The sequence below is a fragment of the Eleutherodactylus coqui genome, chromosome 9 (assembly GCF_035609145.1).
Source record: "Eleutherodactylus coqui strain aEleCoq1 chromosome 9, aEleCoq1.hap1, whole genome shotgun sequence".
Lineage (NCBI taxonomy): Eukaryota > Metazoa > Chordata > Amphibia > Anura > Eleutherodactylidae > Eleutherodactylus > Eleutherodactylus coqui.
In genome coordinates, this window is record NC_089845.1 from 50,588,974 (window position 1) to 50,611,622 (window position 22,649).

General features: G+C 46.1%; 1 protein-coding gene across 1 annotated transcript in view; it reads right to left on the reverse strand.

Annotated features, from left to right (window-relative positions):
• The window catches only part of RANBP9 (RAN binding protein 9), a 57,164-nt gene that overhangs the window by 16,914 nt on the left and 17,601 nt on the right, over positions 1-22,649 (reverse strand). The window contains exons 2-4 of the mRNA XM_066579383.1: positions 7,552-7,663; positions 1,580-1,632; positions 175-342 (exon numbers count right to left, since the gene is read on the reverse strand). Coding sequence (XP_066435480.1) covers positions 175-342; positions 1,580-1,632; positions 7,552-7,663 — 333 coding nt within the window. The remainder of the gene's footprint in view (positions 1-174; positions 343-1,579; positions 1,633-7,551; positions 7,664-22,649) is intronic.

A 22,649-nucleotide genomic window follows, 5' to 3' on the forward strand; every position in this document is an offset into this window, starting at 1 on the left:
TGAAAGGAGACATGAGATTAGATGGATGGGGAATAACGAGAGTGTTCTCCCTCCGACATCAGAAGTCACTGAATGGATTCTATTCACTGGCTGCCTAGAAAGGTGTTTATCAATTCCAGTACTGTATCCCATAGAGAAACCCGGGAACATGGCACAAAGACATCGGCTTCCTACCTAGGCTGTGGCCATTTTTAGTATAGAAGCACGTATTGTCGATTAGGTTAACACAGCATCCAATGACATCGCCAGTTGTAAAAGTCGGGCCATAAGGTTGGCCGGTTCCAGAAGAGCAAAATGAATGTCCGTCATCTCCGTGATATCCGTAGGAGTGCTTATCCCAACCTTGAAAGTAGAAGGAAAGAAGAAAAATGACAACATGTTACTTCCGGGCATCAGTGATTACTGCTCTCCATCAGCCCCCCTAAGATAGCTGGGGAACCTCTGCTTTTATAAATGCGTCAGTTCCATCATGTCCGCTATCCTCAATACCATCCGCACTTCACTAATGTGGTAGACTTGCATGGTGCTGACCCTTCCCAAAGTGCCATAGTCCTTGCACAGAGCTAGGGTGCTTTCACATCTGCACCCGGGGGTTCTGCGTTCCTGCTCCATTCAGGGAGCAGAAAAGAGGAATTCTCTGGCCGAACTGCCCCGCTTCAGGACGGACCCTAACAGCGCCGAATGGACCCCCTTGACTATAACAGGGTCAAGTCGGTTTCCACTCGCTTTTAGACGGAGATTCCAACGCAGATGTGAAGCCACCCTAAGGCTGAGTGTCCACGGGCAGCAAAAAATATCGCGAGCGATACTCTGGCGCGGGGCAGCACTAATGTCACCGCGGTTTTCCGTGATAGACCTATCTTAACCCTTTCCAATCCACTGTCTGACGTCTAAAGACAATATGATTTAAGGCTGTACAGCTCTGATGTTGGGAGACGTCCGTCGGGGTTCTCTTACTGTATATTGCCAGCCTCTCTGCTGTTGGAGCTTATCCAACGTGTCACTTCATGCAGTACTGGATTTAACCTACAGATAGCGCCATTGTATAACGGCAGAAAAAGAGTAAGCCCCCTAGGAAAACCAGGATACTAATTGGATTGGAAAGGGTTAATGATGGTTTCATCGTGGCATGCTGCGATTTTTATATGGGAGTGTACATTGGGCTGCGCTTTCCATACTTATCCTATTAAAAGCGTGTCGTGAGTGCTCCGCTTATGATTTATCGCTGCAGATGACAAATTGCCCGTGGACAGGCAGCCCTAACAAGAAGGGCAATGCTCCTGCTCAATGGAAGTGACCGAGCGGACAACTGCTTGAGGAATTCAAGTCCAAGCTGTAAAATAGAACATGTCGCTATTTTATTCCCGCGGTGTAAATCCGCGGCAGAATCCCGCATGCGAGGACTGAGCTATTAGGTTCAATAGGTCCGTCCGTGGGCATTAGCCCCAACATCCCTGGAAGTGTCCAGTGATATTATAGAAGCCTCGGTCATTATCTCCCTGCAGAACAAACAACGCGTCACATTCTAGTCTGTTCCACCACATAGACAGTATTGTACAAGTTAAGCATTGGAACATACCTGGGAGTCTGTTCAGATTGACGCCCTGTGTGGATAGCCCAATGCCCATATAGCTGTAACGGAGGGAAAGGAAGAAAAAATCCAAGTGGTTAATTTTGAACCAAATTATATAATAAATTGTTAAAAATATTACACCCCCAAAAAACACTATTGAGGACATTTAAAGTAGAGCGTTCCTTTAAGACGTTACATGAAGACCCTTCAGGCAGCATAAGAACAAGTTGCAGGATGACAGTAAACTTATGGGAAGGGAACAAGATTTTGGAGGATATGAAATTTTGGAAATGCTAACGACTGTGATCTATGTGGAATCTAGTATCGCAGGGCATTCAGTTGGATTGGTTAATTTGGGGGTTTTCTGTGTGCAGCCAATTATTACTTTCTCCAATATATGTAAATCAGGATGAGCAAGTGTGCAAACATCACCAGCCGGAGGGACCCTGCAGTTCTGTCCCCGTCGGCTGATCTTCAGATTATGAACAGATTCTGTGTAGTCCGCAGCCATGTGTTACGTTGTTGCATCTGTCCCTTCTTACTAACCTACATACGTTGGAAGCAGGGGCCAGATGGAGCGATGTGACTGATCAGACTACACGGGGGTTGTTTGTAGTCTAGAACCATGGCGACACGCAGGTTTTATATAGCTGCAGAACTAGAGACGTTTAGCACAAGACTGCTGCTTCAATTAGAGGGAGAACGATGCTGTCCCCTGTAACGTAAATGACTTCCAAGGCCGGGCTCACACGAGCGGATCGGATTCCAGCTGTGAACCCGGCCGGTGATCCTACGTACGGCACTATCCTGTATTGTGCATGGCCGCCTAGGCTCGCAGGAAGTCATGCGCATACATGTTTTTTGTTTGCATTTCCTGTGCCGTCGCTTAGGGATGACGTGAGCAACCGCAGCCCATACACAATGGTAATTGCATATGGGCTGCGAGTCGGACGCCTCCATTGACATCAATGAAGGCCGCCGCACATCTTCCGTGGCAAAACAGAGCATGCTGCGATTTTTCTTCCACTTGCGGAATACAGAATCTGTATGCATGAATGTAAAAAAAAAAAAAAAATAATAAAATTGAAACTACATGCCTTTCAATGCTCGCGTTTAACCGTGGTAAGTCCACGAGGACGGCAATTGCGGATAACGCAATTAAAATCCGTTCGTGCGAGACCCTCTTCCCCTAAGGAAGGAGGTTTAATCTCCTGGCAATCACTTGATTTTAGAAGCCAAGAATCTTAGTATTAAGGGGTTTTCCATGGAGAATACTACAGATGACCTGTCTTCAGTTTAAGACATCAATAGTTGACTGGCTGGGGTCAGTCGCTCGGGACCCCGACCAATCAGCTGAGCCTCCGCATGCTGTCCACACTGGAAATACACAGAGTACAGAGGGGAAGCAGCGGAAGTCTCCGCACCGACCTCGGTGCAGTGGCCAGTGATTGTTACTGCAGGCATGACTTGTGTTGAAATCCATGAGAGCGGTGCCTGCAGTTACAAGCGCCGGCCACTTCACAGAGGTCGGCGCTAAGACTTCTGCTGCTTCTGTTCCAATCTCTGCGTATTTGCAGCCCTGACAGCATGCACCCGCTCAGCTGATGGGTCGGGGCCCCTATCCTGAGGACAGGTCATCCATAGTCTTCTCCCTGGAAAGTATTAATTTTAGGGTGTGCATATTTATGCAACCACTTTATTTTAGTTTTTTTTCCTCCCTAAGGCTGGTCTCACATGACCAGATTTGAATGGAGGATTCCACGATTGGCGCCTGTACGGTAAAATGTGGGCATTGAAAGGCATGTATTTTCAATTTTTCCTCCACACTTGCGGATACGAATCGCGTATTCTGTGAGCAAAAGAAAAATCGCAGCATGCTCTATTTTACCGTGGATTCCGCGTGGACAGCCTCCGTTGATGCCAATGGAGGCGTCCGACCCGCAGCCAATACACAATTAACATTGCTTATGGGCTGCGGGTACCAGTGTAGTACAGCAGGGGTATGCATCAGCAGAGATCTCCCGATGACCCCTCAGTGCACTGTATCAGTACGATGATGTCATTAAGGCAGTGGTCAGGGGTCTCTGGATCTGTCAGACCCCCCTGCCATTGGACGATAAAGGCACAAAAACTTTTCAGCAAGATTTTTATCTAGCCGAAAACTGCAGCGAAGGCCGAGCTCACATGACCGCACGGTAAAACGTGGTGTTTAAAAAAATCGCAGCATTTTACTAATGCAGAGCACTGCGTATCCCATCGTAGTCGCGTTTTTGCCTGCGTATGTACAGCGTATTTTATGCACATTGCCATACACTGGCTTCCTGTTTTTTTCTTAACTTTTAACTCATGCTTGCTAGGAACATGCCTAAAAATGCCGTACATGCAATGGATTTGCGTATGTACTGCGCTCTGAACACACCCATATAAAACAATAGGGCTGTACGGGCGTAAAACAGAAAATGTTGTGCTCTTTTTAACGCAAGAAATCAATGTACTTTCACCGACTCTAATCACCGCGTATTATGTGCACGGAATTCGCAATTACATTACGCTCGCCTGAGCCCGGCCTTATAGTCAGAAAAATACAGTAACAATAGCTACCAGTGGTCCGTTATGGTTGGACTGTTAATCATTAGAGGTGCATCTACATCTAGCTACACATATTTACAGAGAATGTGAAACTACGAGCCGCGCTGCAGGAGCCGTATCTGGAGGAGCGCAGCATGGGCATTATCAGGGTGACAGTGCAACTCCCTGTCTGGGTGCTAGTGATAGGCAGACGGCAGAGCCGATTCATCACCTGGAGCTCTTGCCGGTCACAGTGATATCATTACGTGGGACATATACGATATTGCAATAGTAAAGAAAGGAGGATTACATTTCACTCACATAACAAAAATCTGTCGAGAACCTATTTCGCTGCAAGCCATCTTGGCGTTCCATATCTAACTAACGTGTTATCATTGACGGTCAGATCTCGGTGTGGGTAATGGCGCACCCCTCTTTCCTTCCTTTTCACGCTGGTTCTTCAGCTACAGAGACCTGGTTTGGTTTATTCTACGACAAAAGTTGGGTTACCTAATAAACAGTAGAACCACTAATGCATCACCCAAAACACAGTCAGCAGTATGGAGTCCCAATATACGGTGTCAATGAGTACCTGAATAGCTAAAGGCCCATTTACAGGGAGCGATGATCGCTCAAACAACAGTCTGAGTGACAGCTTTGAGCAATCATTTTGCATAAACTATTAAGTAGCTACTTAAGTACCAATGAAGTGTGCAAATGAAACCTTCACTGAATGCAGTTAATAGCCCCAGGCTCTTATCTACGCTCAGATCCTTTGTTCTTCACTGGAAACAATGCTATCAGCACTCCCCATGGAGGACTGCAGATAAGGCTGAAGATGATTTTTAGGTTGGACTGAATTCAACGATCAGCTAGCAGTGCAGGATGGGCGCACATTTAGACGCAACAATTATCGCTAAAATGATCGCCTTTTAGCGATTTTATAGCAATCATCGGCTGGTGTAAAAGGGTCTTTACATAGAAACACTAAATATGTTGAATGGATGAATAAGCAAATTCACCACAGCTGTTAACTAAGAGATACAATGTGTACAGATAAGAGTGTGGACCGCTAGAACGCAGACCGCTACAATGTAGACTGTTTTTGATATATTGGCAATGTACTAAAGTATACCATACTACCCGGTTACTGAATAAGCTCCAAAAAAAGGTTGAAGATAATAGTTGTCCAAAAACTATAGTTTGCATTACACTTACAAGAACATTGTGTATCCCACCGATGAAGTTGTGTGTAAACACGGACACCATGCGGGATGCGCTGCTCCTACACGCCATTCTGCTCACCATCAAATTTCTATTTCCACGTAAAGGCAAGTGAAAAGGAGGACTAGTATAAGGACTGCCTGAGTTAAAGTCCACACGGGACAAAAAACACGAGGCGCTACCGGCCAGCAGCGTCTCCTCACGTCTCAGTGACACGGAAGCTGACCGAAGTGACGTCACTCAGCAACTACAGAAGCCACTAGAGCCCAGAAAGGATTCCTATACGGTTTGGAGCAAGTGTGTCCCTTCTTCAGGGATAAACAACACGCGAGTCCAAGGCAGCAGGGACATCACGACGGACACCCCTCCTCTTTCGGTTAAATGCCATAATAGAAGGCACTCCATTATCCTCATTGAGCACCCACAGACTAACCTCATGTCCACGTTGTATCTCTTGGTTAGCAGCTGCGGTGAATATGTTTATTTATCCGTTCCGCATATTTAGTGTTTCTATGTAAGCTATTCAGGCACTCGGTGACATTAGCATATTTAAGGTCATTGACACTATATATTAGGATGACATACTCAACTGAATTTTGGGTGATACATCAGTGGTTCCACTGTTTATATGCTGCTTTCTAGCTGTTTGCTCACAGTTTTAGCGATTATTGTGTGCGCCGCTTCCTCATTTTTAGGTCTGCCCTTTTGATATGGAATTTAAAAAAAAAGGCAACGGAATCTGATATCATCGCGGGCCGCCTGTTTCTACTTTGTGATTTGGAATATTTATTGATTTGTGAACATTTGCTGACATGGAATGGCTGGGTAATGCCATTAATCCAGTATCTGCATCAGGTTTACATATATGTAGTGTGGCAAATTGCGGTTACTCGCCTACTGGATCGCCATCTTTCATCAGAATGATTGGCACACGTACATAAGAGCTCCAGTGACTTAGATATCTTTAACTTCTGGCATCCACCAGTTTTATTCCACATCACACAAACAGCACACAACAAAGTTCATTTATCCGTACCCCACTAGGGTATGAGTCTAGGGGCGTCCTCCCGATCAGACTTGACGCCTTTACTGGTCACACCGGACCTCTGTATTTAAGCCCTTTCAGCTCTGTTGAGCTGTCCATTTTCCTTCCGCCTCTAGCTTGGATACAAGATGTGATACAGGCAGGCATGGAGGCTCTAGTACCCTGTTGTACCGCCTCTAGCTTGGATACAAGATGTGATACAGGCAGGCATGGAGGCTCTAGTACCCTGTTGTACCACCACTATCTTGGATGCAAAATGTGATACGGGCGGGCATGGAGGCTCTAGTACCGTTGAAGCACTACTATCTTGGATGCAAGATGTGAGACAGGCGGGCATGGAGGCTCTAGTAACCTGTTGTACCACCTCTAGCTTGGATACAGGATGTGATACAGACAGGCAGGGAGGCTCTAGTACCCTGTTGGGCCTCCTCTTGCTTGGATACAAGACTGGGTGGGAGTGGAGGGGAATTACTCATGTGTACGGCCCTATTCAAAAGAATGGAGTTTATATTCGTGCAAGACTTGTGCGTGTCATAATGGACACATTTTGTGCGATTTTCTCAGTTTGTGAAAATGGCCTTAGTGTGTGAAATATGTACTCTAAAAGTCGTCATTAGTGCGATCCTGGAGAGTGACATGCAGCATGTGCTAGCTATGACCCTGAATAGGACTTTGGCCATCAGAAGTAATGTTTAACCAGGCAGAGTATCTTTCCAAGAATGAATAAAAATAGGTGACAACCTCTGCAGAAGGAAGAAGTGTCCCCTGCAGGCTTAACAAAAAAAGTAAGAATTTAATTTATATTTATATAGAACTAAAAAAATAAATAAATAAATAAAAATGGCCGCAGCGTCCAGTTCTCAACATCTGGCATCATGGTGCCCAAGAAGTTGAGTGCTGATACCATGAGAACGGGAGGGGATGCTGCGGCCTCTGATTGGCTGCATCGGTCACCTGACTTCCGGCCAGCGCTGACAGTGGGAGATTCACCGGAGGTGCTCCAGGGGTAGGAGAGAGGCAAGTATTGATTTTTTTATTATTTTATTGCATGCCCAGCCATTTAAAAAACAAAAACCCCTTTAGGTAATACAATGTCTTGGAGTTAGCGGCACAATTTCCATTGCAGTCACATATTGCTTACCCATCTCTGCCTTTACTTATAATTTTCACTTCGAAATAGTATATGCCACATGCCGCTGGAATAGGATGTGTCGCCCGCACGGATGCCGCATCTCTCGAAGTTTTTCCATGTCCTACACAGGAAGAAAAACAAAAATACAGTTATTTTGTGAAAAGTACATTAATTGATATTTAGTGCAACATGAAAAACCAGTAAACAAGTCCCCATTTATAGCAGTTTGTCTTCTGCACATAACCAGCAAAAACTAGCTGCCATAAAACCATTAGTGCCGGGTGGCAGCCTGCAGTCCTTTCCTGCAGCGACACATGTGAACATACGTCAACCACATCCATCCCACAGCTAGTAACCCACTGGTTCTTATTACGGACAGGGAGGTGCATGATGAGCGCACAAAGGCCTTGGCTTTGCAGCATAATGGTAAGAACTACTGGCAAAAGTTTGGTGACAACTTAGTGGCCAAACCCAAAACTTAAGGCGCCCTATAAGGCGCCCATATACCTTTGGCCGTTGTTTGCCAAATGGCCAGGCTTCTCGATTCAAGAGCAAATCGTATGTACTAGTATGTTGCTCCCCACACAGAAGCCTTTTGGCTCTCAGCTCCCAACATGATGAATGAAAAGGTTAAATGGAGATAAAATCATTCCTTTATGCTGCATCACTAATACCGACCTCAGACACAGAATTCACTATTATGTGCAGAGTTGTTCTTAACCAATTAGGAACATCCTGTGTAAAATAGGTAAAAGGCCCCAAAGCCCAAGTCAGACATCATCTGAAGTAGACACTCTTATGTTTATACGAGGGCATACCAGCTTTCCCTTTACAAACAATGGGGGTATATTGAATTTCAATGCCTGATTCTTTTGCTCTCCCAGGAGATAAGCCGTTGCCACAGGTACGCAGCAGCAGCAGCAGCTTATGGTCCTTTTACACGGTCCGGCAGTCGGGTAAACGGCTGCACGAGCGCTGATGTCACTGCTAAGGTCATTGGCGCTCGTGCAGAGCGTTTACACTGACAGACTTCATTGCTGGCATTGCTCACAGCGCTGCCGGGAATGGAAGCGGAGAGGCCGGGGACCGAATCGTTCAGTTTCCTGAATGCAGCAACTCAACAATTCTTGTTCAATTGCCACATGCGTTTACACAGGGCAGAGAATAATTTATCATGGGGACACGTCTTAACCCTTTCCAATCCAATTTGTATCCTGGTTTTCCTAGGGGGCTTACTCTTTTTTTGCCGTTATACAATAGCACTATCTGCTGGCTAAAGCCAGTACTGCATGAGGTGACACGTTGGATAGGCTCCGACAGCACAGAGGCTGGCAGTATACAGTAAGAGAACCCCGATGGACGTCTTCCAACATCGGAGCTGTACAGCCTTAAATCATAATGTCTTCAGAGGTCAGACAGTGGATTGGAAAGGGTTAAGGAATGGTAACATGGATATGTGCATTATATACAGTAGGTTATGCTCCCAGTGCCAGAAGTACAGCCGGTATGATAGATGCCACCAGGGTAATAGGTGTAAGAGGAGTTCTACTAGCCTATAAATCAATGATCAGTCTGCCATTAGTTGACCGCTCATGTGACTGAAGTGGCCGTTTCGCCCTTGGCCTGAAGCTTATGGCCGTCTACAACACATTGCCCCCGATGTGCAAACCTATACAGTATAAGTGATGTATATTCATATATTCCCTTCATCTAAGGCAGCGAGCAGGTTACACGGCCCTTCAGTATCTTATCCGTCCGGTTGGGACTATATAACAAGTTGGCAGTCCTGACGTCAGGTTACAGCCGCCGGCGGGGTGGCGGACCAGTAAGCACTCCCAGCTGGTTGCTGCTCAACAGACAAACTAGATGAAACTTTTCACCTTGTGTTTTCGTTCTCCAACAGAATTACTAGTGTCAATGTACCCTGTAAAAGGAGGAACAAAAGTTGGCAGCAAGTCGCTTCTAAAAGTGAGTCAGTGAATGTTATCCGGCACTTCCACAGACTCCACTTCACCCGGTCTGGTATGGAGAAGGGCAAACTGCCTGAGATACGGGGAGGGTGTAGGAGAGCGCCCCCTGCTGTGGAGGACTGCAGCCAACCTGGTGTTACATGGAGGGCCATTCATCTCAATAGCCATTATGTAATACTAGACTTTCCCTGCAGCAGCCTGGCTACCGAGGCTTCCAGAGACCAAGCCCACCATATACTGCCCTAATCTGACAGCGGTCGTCCTGCACAGCCCAGAAAAACACGCAAAAGGGCGGTCTGACATCAATACCGGCCTACAACTCCTTGCAGATACAGTGCTACTCCTGGATTGTGTCCCTCTCATTGTCCGCGTTTCTGCACGTATTAGGATGACTCACAGAAGCGTTTTTTTGGCTGCGAAATACGCAGCATTAAACCTCCATATAGTCCAATGGTGCCGCTCACAGTCGTGTTTTTGCTATGCCATTGGGAGGGGCAAAAAGTTGTGACATCATTCCCTTCCTTGTATACGTCTTTACTGCGCAAAAATATGCAGGCAAACGTACACGAAAACGCAGCTCTGCACACGGTAAGACGCTACGTAAAAAACACAACGTTTTTCCATGCGGTCGTGTGAGATTGGCCTAAGAGTCCAGAGCTGCAATCACAATTCTGCAGCTTGTGAACGGACCAGCGACATCCCCTATAGAAAGTGTAATGGTTGCAATTTCTGTGTGCCCCCTTTTAAACTCAAAAGTGGAACAGTGGCGCAGCAGAGGGGGGGATTTATTAAAACCCGAGGAAGGGAAAAAGTAAAGAGGTTGGCTGTTGCAGCCAATTGGACTCCAGCTGTCATTTTTTAGGGCGCAGCATAATGCCCCTCTTACTCACAGTTGCTTTTTACACGGATCCGAGCCAAATACTGTGTCGCTCTACCGTACCACTGAGTTCAGAGGGAATCTGCAACGTAGATCATGTCAACTTCTGATGCAGATTCCACGTGGGAAAATCCGCATGCAATTTCGCCCCCTTGCACAGCGTTCGTCAGCGTGCCGATCCGTAACATCTTCAAATGAAAACACGCGTCACATTTCTTCCAATCACCAGCTCGTTCGCTCGGGCAAACGAGAATCGCGTATTTCTCGTTGTGCGTAACAGAGACATTACCCTGGTACTTATCCAGTTCTATCCGGTACTCCCAGACTCTTTCTCCTCACACGGACATGCAATCTCAATTTTGATGAGCTGAGATTTACTTGGGGTTATGTGTTCAGTTACTAGTCACTTCCTCAGTCTGTGTGATGCTGCAATATGGAATGTACCACAGAAACTGCCTAGAAGGGGGGGGGGGGCACACTCTCTTAAAGGGGTTGTCCCGCGAAAGCAAGTGGGGTTATACACTTCTGTATGGCCATATTAATGCACTTTGTAATATATATCGTGCATTAATTATGAGCCATACAGAAGTTATTCACTTACCTGCTCCGTTGCCAGCGTCCTCGTCTCCATGGTGCCGTCTAATTTTCAGCGTCTAATCGCCAGATTAGACGCGCTTGCGCAGTCCGGGTCTTCTTCTTTTCTGAATGGGGCCGCTCGTGCCGGAGAGCGGCTCCTTGTAGCTCCGCCCCGTCACGTGCCGATTCCAGCCAATCAGGAGGCTGGAATCGGCAATGGACCGCACAGAAGACCTGCGGTCCACCGAGGGAGAAGATCCCGGCGGCCATCTTCACCAGGTAAGTAAGAAGTCACCGGAGCGCGGGGATTCAGGTAAGCACTGTCCGGTGTTCTTGTTTAACCCCTGCATCGGGGTTGTCTCGCGCCGAACGGGGGGGCTATTGAAAAAAAAAAAAAACCGTTTCGGCGTGGGACAACCCCTTTAATGCTTATAATCACACAGTTGTAATGAAGGACATCACAGCTCACCCACCTGTCTAAATACCTCTCATCTGTAGCCTATTTAGGTGAATATAAAATGTAATGCCCATGTTTTACCAGCAACATGGATGGTACAGTCTCTAACTGCACATTTAATGCTGTGCTGATGCATTATGGGATTGCAAAAAATCTCAATATCAAGATGTTGCCTGATAAGCATCAGACAAGAGGCTGCACTGCATGGAAGGGACTGCAATATACAGAAGTATGATAGGCAATCAGATGAGGAGGCAAAGGTAGAAATATGAGTTTTTGCTGAAGTAGCCCTTTAAAGGTAGATTTATGTTGCAGATTTGCATTACTGCAGTTATGAATCCGCCAACATCTAAGGCCGGGCTCACCCGGGCATGTGTGCATGTATACTCATACCTGCAGCGTGACGTCTGCATACGTCCAATCCGCATAGCCTATCTTGGCTTGCATTTGTGCGCCACGATGGGACATCTTACGATTTTTCTTGTTCATGTAATTTAAGCAATTCATGTGAGGGGCAACATGGCCGCCTTTGGGATATTGGGACAGCGTATTACATGCAAAACACCTGCAAGCGTAATACGCTATTACCATATGCTCATCTGAGATAGCCTGCCAGTGGCTCACTGCCCCCTGCTGGTGTGATGGTCTGGGGGGCCATGACATACAACAGCCGGTCCCCCCTAGTTGTGGTACGAGGGACAATGACAGCTCAGCGATATGTTCAGGACATCCTGCAGCCACATGTGTTCCTCTCATGGCAGCTTCCAGCAGGATAATGCTCGGCCGCACACACAAGGGGGTACCAGGAGCCCCCACAACATTGGCACACTTCTATTGGTGATAAATCTGGTGACGGGGCAGCCACTGAACATGTATAAGACCATCTAGTATGCCAACTTCAACAGACTACGATGGCGCACGATCTAGAGGCTCAGTTACAGCAAATGTGGAGCAATATGCCGCAGCATACCATACAGAACCTGTATACCTCCATGCCCACTCGTATCACATCTTGTATCCAAGCTAGAGGCGGTACAACAGAGTACTAGAACGTCCATGCCCACTTGTACCACATCTTGTATCCAAGCTAAAGACGGTACAACATGGTACTAGAGCTTACATGCCCGCCCATATCACATCTTGTATCCAAACTAGAGGCGGTACCATGGGGTACTAGGGCCTCCATGCCCACCTGTATCACATCTTGTATCCAAGCTAGAAGCGGTACAACAGGGTACTAGAGCCTCGATGCTCCCCTTATCACATCTTGTATCCAAGCTAGAGGTGATACAACAAGGTACTAGAGCCTCCATGCCTGCCCATATCACATCTTGTATCCAAGCTACAGGCGATACAACAGGGTACTAGAGCCTCCATGCCTGCCCATATCACATCTTGTATCCAAGCTAGAGGCAATACAACAGGGTACTAGAGCCTCCATGCCCCCCGTATCACATCTTGTATCCAAGCTAGAGGCGGTACAACAGGGTACTAGAGCCTCCATGCCTGCCTGTATCACATCTTGTATCCAAGCTACAGGCGATACAACAGGGTACTAGAGCCTCCACGCTTGCCAGTATCACATCTTGTACCCAAGCTAGAGGCGTTACAACAGGGTACTAGGGCCTCCATGCCCACCTGTATCACATCTTGTATCCAAGCTAGAAGCGGTACAACAGGATACCAGAGCCTCCATGCTCGCCGTATCACATCTTGTATCCAAGCCAGAGGTGATACAACAGGGTACTAGAGCCTCCATGCCTGCCCGTATCACATCTTGTATCCAAGCTAGAGGCGGTACAACAGGGTACTAGAGCCTCCATGCCCGCCTGTATCACATCTTGTATCCAAGCTAGAAGCGGTACAACAGGATACCAGAGCCTCCATGCTCGCCGTATCACATCTTGTATCCAAGCCAGAGGTGATACAACAGGGTACTAGAGCCTCCATGCCTGCCTGTATCACATCTTGTATCCTAGCTAGAGGCAGTACAACAGGGTACTAGAGTCTCCACACCCACCCGTATCACATCTTGTATCCAAGCTAGAGGTGGTACAGCAGGGTACTAGAGCCTCCATGCCTGCCTGTATCACATCTTGTATCCTAGCTAGAGGCAATACAACAGGGTACTAGAGTCTCCACACCCACCTGTATCACATCTTGTATCCAAGCTAGAGGTGGTACAACAGGGTACTAGAGCCTCTATGCCTGCCTGTATCACATCTTGTATCCTAGCTAGAGGCAATACAACAGGGTACTAGAGCCTCCACACCCACCCGTATCACATCTTGTATCCAAGCTAGAGGTGGTACAACAGGGTACTAGAGCCTCCATGCCTGCCCATATCACATCTTGTATCCTAGCTAGAGGCAATACAACAGGGTACTAGAGCCTCCACACCCACCCGTATCACATCTTGTATCCAAGCTAGAGGTGGTACAACAGGGTACTAGAGCCTCCATGCCTGCCTGTATCACATCTTGTATCCTAGCTAGAGGCAATACAACAGGGTACTAGAGTCTCCACACCCACCTGTATCACATCTTGTATCCAAGCTAGAGGTGGTACAACAGGGTACTAGAGCCTCTATGCCTGCCTGTATCACATCTTGTATCCTAGCTAGAGGCAATACAACAGGGTACTAGAGCCTCCACACCCACCCGTATCACATCTTGTATCCAAGCTAGAGGCGTACAACAGGGTACTAGAGCCTCCATGCCTGCTCGTATCACATCTTGTATCCAAGCTAGAGGCGTACAACAGGGTACTAGAGCCTCCATGCCTGCTCGTATCACATCTTGTATCCAAGCTAGAGGCGGTACAACAGGGTATTAGAGCCTCCATTCAGGGGGTCAGTTCTCCACAATAAATTCCCCTTTGCTCCGCTATTGTTATCACATATCAATGTTACAATCACACAGTTTCCTTCCACTCCGACATCTTCTAGGGGAGGGATAGTTTATGAGGAGGAGTGTGTGCAGCCATTACCATCAGCCCTCCTTACAGTCTGGTGGGGGCTGGGGGTAGGACGGGCAAGCAGAGGGGGAGCCCGGCTGCTCCCCAGCAGTCCCCACACCTTCCACACGGCTCCTCCGCAGACTCAGGAAACCATTTTGTGAGCGCCGACTATAAATAGCAGAGCCGCTGCAAAGTGTCATTTTCTACGCTGGAAACGACTGGTTCCACTTACATTCATTTCCTTCAGGTCACCCAGATGTAACACAAGCTGCATGTAATGTGAAGACAATCCGACTGTTGTCCAACACACAGTATGGTCTGTAATGACAGCCAACTCAAAATGACAGTTTACATAACGGGACACAATGTCCGACTCAACTTTATACCTTACAGCCACAGCTCTCCGAGCTTAAAGGGGTTGGTTGGGGCTAAAATACTGATCATCTATCCTCAGGATAGGTCATCAATATTAGACACACTCAATGATAAAGGGTCCGCAGCATTTAGGTGAGCGCCGCGCCCTCTGCACTGTATACCACAGCGCTGTACATTGTACAGTGGTGGTGCCTGGTACTGCAGTTTTATCCCATTCACCTGAATGGGACGGAGCTGCTGAAAAGCCATGTGAAAGGCCTCAGTGCTTGCTCGCATTGATCAAAGCTTCTGAAATATCTTTTGACATGTTGGAGCGACATTAAAAAAGTACAGTTATACTTTAACCCCCTCCTGCCCTGAGGCAAATATGTCCACCCTAGGTGAGATGGGGCTCCCGCTAACTGGTATGTCTTATGGATAGCGTGGGCTCAGAAGCTGAGTTTGTGCCATCCGTAGCGGGAGCTGGCTGTGACCGACAACTAGCCTCCTGCTGCAACAGCAAGGATCGCCTTTAACCCCTAACATGCTGCAATCAATGTTGATCATGGTATGTAAAGAGTTCACAGAGGGAAGGCGCTCCATCTGTGAGGTCATTGGCAACTGAATGCTAATTAATGACATCTGGCCTCGGCTCGCAATGATAAGTAAAAATGCACTGCAGTATAGGAGTACTGCAGTTTATTTTCAGAGGGACCAAAAAAAAAAAAAACAAATTAAAAGACCCGTACTATAAATTGAACACACTTTTTATCCTGCATGGCAAATGCTATTTAAAATAATAATAAAGGGGATCAAAAAAGCCCCAAAATGGTACCAATAAAACTACAGCTCATCCTAGAAAAAAACAAGCCCTCACAGAGCTCCATCAATGAAAAAATATTATATGCACACAAATTTTAATTGTGCAAAGAAGTGGAAACACTTTAAAAAAATTATAAAAAACATTTGGGCATATTGTCAATTGTACCAAAAGTAATTGTAAAAAAGTTATAGAATACATTATATGTACCCCCAGAAGGGTACCAAAACTAACTACAGCTTCGCCAAGCAAAAAGCAAGCCCTTATACGGCCGAGTCAATGGAAAAATAAGACGCCTACGGATTTTGAAAAGTGGAGATGGAAATCCCCCAAAAATCGTCGCGTCCCTAGGTCCACAACAGGCCACGTCACTAAGGAGTTAAATAATGGGCCCATCTACTGCACTCATGTCCAGGATGGAGCATATGATATCACAATGGTTCTGGTTACCCAATATGATGCTTCATGGCTCACTGTAGCATCACGGCATCCGTTACATTGCACCCAAACAAGTCCTGATGGATGCCAGGTTTGCAGTAAGCCATGAGCGTGGCGCTGGAGAAGGGACTGTTCTTGTAAGAAAAACGTCAATGTGAATAAAACCTAAGGGGACGATAGAGTTTTGGTGAGCCTGGGAACGCGGCTCATCATGTGTTCTACCTAGCTGTATATTTAGGGGCTGCTCATGCTCTTTCTGACCATTGACAGTAGTGGTACGGCCACAATAAGGTCCTTTGTAACAACCACCAGCGAGCCATGTCATTGTCTGAGGATTATCACATGAAGCTATAGTATTGTGAGGGGACTTTCATGCCTCTAAAGCATTCACACAACAGCTTCACAGAATGATTAAAGGCTTATGGGGAAGGCGCAGGCATAAATGAACATAAATGTAATAGCAGGGATGGACAAAACACTGCCGACTTCAGGAGCAGGTCTGACCAAACCCGGAGGAACCAACTGGACAGTTTGGTCCATCAGAAGGTGATGCAGATGCGATCATAAATGTATCAAAGTATTGGGGCAATCCAAAAGGAAAAAGGATAGAGATGTCAAGCGATGGCAAGAAGTCAAGGGTCCCATGGTAATGTGGTATGTTAGGCTGAAGGGAGACAATGTCCAACCAGTTCAGCCTGTTTCGACACCCCCTTGTTGATCCAGAGGAAGGCAAAAAACAATAACGAGGCAGAAGCCAATTTAGCCCATTTAGTGGACAATAATTCCTTCCCGACTCCATAATGGAAGTTAGAATAATCGCTGGATCAATATTTTGAATGTTCCTACCTGACTGTAAGACCCAGATCAATAACCCCACTGGTCACCTAATGTCTATATCCTGTAATATCATAGCATTCTAGAAAGACGTCTAGTCCTCTCTTAAACTCCTCTATGGATTTTGCCATCACCACGTCCTCAGGCAGAGAGTTCCACAGTCACACTGCTCTTACAGTAAAGAACCCCCTTCATGGTGTCACTGTACTTCATGGTTAAATTTTAGCATCACCAAGACTCAAGCATGGCTTCAATGTTTCACTAGAGGAGGGAAAAACCACGTAAAAACATTTTTAAAAACAAGAATTTAAACAGAAATTACAAAAACAAAAAATGAAATGTCTACTCAATCTTCTGTTTATTTTAACCCCTTAAGGACATGGCCTATTTTGGGCTTAAAGACGCAACGATTTTTATCTCCATCTTTCAAAACCCATAACTTTTTTAATTTTTCCGTCGACGCGGCCGCATAAGGGCTTGTTTTTTGCGTGGCGAACTGTCGTTTTTATTGGTACCACTTTTGGGTTCATAGACTACATTGTAAAACTTTTTTTTCATAACACGGAGAGAAAACGCACCAATTCTGCCATAGTTTCTTTTTTTTTTTACAGCGTTAATCATGCAGCATAAGGCCGGCTTCACACGAGCGTGACGGGCTCCGCCGCGTAATATTCCGCAGTGAAGCCCGTCACAGCGCCCCCCAGAGACCCCATACTTACCAGCGGAAGATAGCGTGAAGACGCTTCCCCGCCCACTGGCGTCGCGTCATGTGACACGCCCACCGCGTCACATGACGCGGCCCACCACGTCATATGACGCGCGGCGGTAGGCGGGGAAGCGTTTTTTCACGCTATCTTCCGCTGGTTGCAGCGGGAGATAGCGTGAACGGACGGCTTCCATTGACTGCAATGGAAGCCGTCAGCGCGTACACCCGCGGCAAATAGAACATGCTGCGGGTGAGGACGGGAGATTTCACGGTGCGAAATTCCGCGGTGGAATTCCGCATCGTGAGCATTGTGCTATTAGGTTCAATAGAACCTAATAGCAGGGGGCAACGCAGCGGATTTTTGCCGCGGATTTACGCGGCGTAAATCCGTTCGTGGGAAGGAGGCCTAAACTACATTTTTTCAGCGGGTCGGTACGGTTACAACGATACCAAAATTCTTATTTTTTTTAGGTTTTCCCACTTTTTTGCAATAAAAATCCTTCTTTTGGAAATCATTTTTTTTTCCTGTAAATCGCTGCATTCAAAGTCCTGTAACTTTTTTATTTTTCTATGTACGGAGCTCTGTGAGGGCTTACTTTTATCAAGACGAGCTGTAGTTTTTATTGGTACCATTTTGGGGAATATACGTCTTTTTTGATCCCTTTTACTGCATTTTTTGGGAGACAAAAATGCTAAAAATTAGCATTTTGTCTCTTTTTTTTTTTTTTTAAGCTTTTTGCCGTACAAAATAAAAAAAGTATGTTCAACTTTTTGTACACGTCGTTAGGGATGTGTCAATACCAGATATGTGCCATTTTAATTTTTTTACCTTTTTTATGGTAATATTAGAAAAAGCACAAAAAAAGGGTTTGTTTTTTTGTTTGTTTGTTTTTTTTTTTTTACACACAATTTGTGTCCCTCTGAGGGACTGACAACACTGTACTGATGATCGCTGTGATAAGACATGGCAGGAGTTCTGCCATGCCTTATCGCTTATACAGCGATTATAGGCTCTGGTAACACAGGACGCGCTCCCTCTGTGAACCCTTCCCATGCCGCGATCTACTTAGACCGCGGCAGGGAAGGGATTAACAGCAGGGGGAGCATCTCCGATGCACCCCCGCTGCTGCAGCAGGAGGCCGGCTATGACTGACAGCCGGCTCCCGCTGCGGGATAGCGCGAGATCTGTCACGATCTCGCGCTATTTCTATGACGTAAGGGTACGTCATTTTGCAGGAAGTACCCCGCTCCGACGACGTACCCTTACGTCATGGGGAGGGAAGGGGTTAAAGGGAATCTTGCACCATCTTTTCACAGCCCTCTCTGAGGACAGCATGAAGTAGTGTCGGTCACACCGATTACAGGGATGTGTCTGTTGTGCCGATCTGTGCAGTAGTTTGGGAGAAACTTGCATTTTAACCAGTAGCAGCACATGCATAGAGGAATACAGGAAGTAGTCCTCCATATTAATGAGCTGCAAGTTAACCTTACTTAGCTTACCTATCTCACTGTTAAGCACAGTGTTTTCCATGATAGCAACAAAGTTAAAAGTTAAAAGTGGATGTTTACATATTTTATATAGACCCACAGATATTTTTACCTGATAGACCCAAGGAATGGCAGCCCAACAATGCTCCAAGTTATCAAGTTTAGTGGGGGTTCTCGACCTCACCATACAGAAAACCCGACTATTCACTGTTAAATTAAAAGAACACAAACAGATACCAATACTTTAAGCTGGATGCATAGAGCAGGCCCGGGAGTCCACTCCATAGCTGGAAGCCATCAGCTGTTTGACAACCACGTGAGAAACTTCTGTGATTGGTATTAGCTCTGGGTATTATTGTATCTTGTCACCACCGGAAGCTAGGGGTTGACAGGCCACGGATGCAGGAACGCCCGTGTCACACCCTTAGCTCCCGATTGGATGACTTCTGTAAGGTCCTAGCAGCAGCTTCATTTTTGCCTTGGCTGGAAGGTTAGGGATTAGTTTTCCTGTTAGGCTTACATTATTAGGTGAAAAAGCTTCCATGTTACAGCGGTAACACGGAAGCATTTAGAGAAAATAATGTAAGCCTAAAAACTAAAACATCCCTAATCCTAACCCTGCAGGCAAGGCAAAAATCAACACACAGTTTCCCTAAAACCTGTAGCCGCAAGCATTGTCCCCGCTGTGATTACCGCCACCCCGTAGTATGATGATGGGACGGGTCAAGCAGCGACGTTCTGGTTGTGCTCGTTATCGGGGCCGGCTGCTCACTTGTGAATGGCTTTGTCACCTGTTGGCAGCTGGATCACACAGCGGACAGGGGCCCTGCGGAGCAGACCCCGACACAGACTCAGCGGGGGAAGGGCCGGATCTGTCAGCGGCTGAGAGCCACCGGCCAGAACGAAGCTGTGAGACGCAAACCACAGCTGGCTGGAAGCTGTGCGGCCGAAGTTGTAGCTGTGTGAGCGGAGCTGTGAGGGAGCCGATCGGCAGGGGAGATAGTTGACCCCTTGGCAAGTGACAGGGCAGCAGGGCTTTGCCAGGGGAGATGGGAGGGCACAGAATGAGAGCAGGAGGATTCGTAGTGCGGCAGTCCCACAGTAAGCTACTGCTTCCAGGGACACTGAGCAGCGGAAATCAGGCAACCAGGTCATGGGGGCATGAACGCACTGTCAAGCAACCTACATCTTGTCAACAGCCCTACTTCCAGTGGTGACTAGATACAATACCTTCGCTCTGATAGGGCAGTTAGTTCTCGAGCAAACCACACCCCCACAAAGCGATTGCAGAGTGTCAATGGGTTAGAATTGCAGCCTAGTGAATGTACCCAGGGCTGCCATGTCCAAATGCCCATTAAGAACTGTCCGTGGCAAGATTTAGTAGCCAACTTGGAAAAATACTACTAAATACACTGCAATACAGAAGTACTGCAGTATAGTTCAAGCAATCAATTGATTGCAAATTCAAGAAAAAAAGTGTAACAAAGTTTTTACATTAGATCTATAAAAGTTTAAACTATTAAAACAAAACACTATTTATCCCACACTGTAAACCCCCCCCCCCCATCCCCCACACAGTTAAAAATTTTAGGTTTTGTAGGACATTATATTAACAAAAATACAGCTAATTCCACAAGAAACAAGCATTATGGCCCTTAGAAAGTGGGGATGAAAAAGACAAAAAAAAAAAAAAGTTTCTCGAAGGGGTTAATTCACACTGCAAGTACCAAGCCAAATATATTTAGACTTCTCTGGACCAGCCCAGATACATCCCTACAGTACTGAGGGATCATGCAATGTTTTCACACGAGAAGGTCATCCTGCAACCTCCATGGATTATCCCGCACGTGCCGATCACAAGGCGTCAGCACTGTCACATCACAGGAAGATTGAAACTGCCCCCTCTAGAAGAACGGACACTCTCCTCCATCACCTGATGTCCCATTTACCTCCCACTGATATCTAATACGTTACTACCTGGAGTAAACGTGTATTATTAAATGTACCACCGCCATATGCAGCTTGCTGTTCATCCAGCAAGGGACAGACCACAGACGGGACTCGGGATGTGCTAAAAATAAGAATTAGTGATCACAAGGAGAAGTAAATATACCTCGCTGCCCTAGTATAGTAGCGGTGTTATATCCCAGGACAGCCAATCATTTACTAAGTTGCAGTTTAAATGAGGATATACTTGTATAAAAAGCTGGAGGCAGCCAAAAAAAAAAAGGAACACCGCTAAAAATAAAAGTGACAACATGTCAAAATTCTTGAGCTTCCTTCCAGATAGAAGATTTGTCCTAGAACCATGTAGGCAAGTGTTCATGTAAAAAAAATAGCTATTTCTGCATCATTCTTCATTCTACTGCACCCCATTATACCTGGCAGCACCGTGACAGCCAGAGATGTGCCAATCGAAACTCTAGAAATGTATCTTTGGATAAAACCTTTTACGGGCCCATTTATTTTTACAAAAAGTGGCAATTTTGTTAAAAAAAAAAAAAAAGGGGGGTTAAATTTAGATCACTTAAAAAAAAAATTTGAAAAGTAAGGATCCCATTTGGGAACACTGGCATGTAAAGGGTTAAAGGGATGACACCTTTAGTGGAGCTTCCCATGTGTCCTGGGTATGACTTACAGATTGTTTCTGCAGAGCCAAATCATGATTTCTGGCACAGAGGTTGGGACTTACTGAGAGCAGACCCCAGGGCTGTGGGGCAAGGGGTCAGTTTGGGTGGAGTCCGATTTGGGCAAAATTTACCAACTCCGGCTTCAAAATAAAATAAAGTCTTATATTAATCTGGATGTTCCCGTTTTACTACAGTAAGTTACTATTAAACATGAGCCATTTCTGAAGGGGTCAGTGTGTGGAAAAACAGAGGATTCGGAAGTTTGGCTTACCGACGGCGCAGCCTTGGCAGATGTAGTGACAAATACACCGCGCCAGCTCATATTAATTTCCTGTCAGTAGAGTACAGAGGGATGAAAGAATACAGAACGAGGCAAGCTAAAAATGGCCAATTTTGCAAAAAGGCAATTTTTTGGCTCCTCCGAGAGACTATTTTTAGAAAAACAACAAATAAATAACATCATTAAGACTGCCCTCTTAAAGGGGTTGTCACACTCCCAGCACCCTAGCAAAGGCAAAAAGCTGATTATGGCAGAAGTAGCTGTAATCAGTAATGCATTTGCTTTTTTGAGATCATTGCCGATGTCATTTCTCTTTGGCTTTAGGTTACACACCTGAATGCTCCAGCCCAGCAAACTGCCAAAACATCTGCTTTCATAGAGATGGTAACAGTTTGCAGATCAATTAATCAAGGGCATTTGATTAGCAGCACCTGGCTGCTACTTATCCTCTTAATTCCCATTGAAGACGTAAGGGTAGACTTAATTTTTTATATACTCCTCTATTGTGACCCATTTTTATTTAATAAGTGACACAGCGTGATTTCTGATGTGTTGCTGTTCAACTGTGGTTGTTTTAACCAATTTTAAAACCTTCGAAAGGATAAGTGTTTTTTTAAATTACCGTATATACTCGAGTATTAGGCAACCCCAGTATAAGCCAAGGCAGTAAGTTTTACCACAAAAAAAACAGGTAAAACTTATTGACTCGAGTATATGCT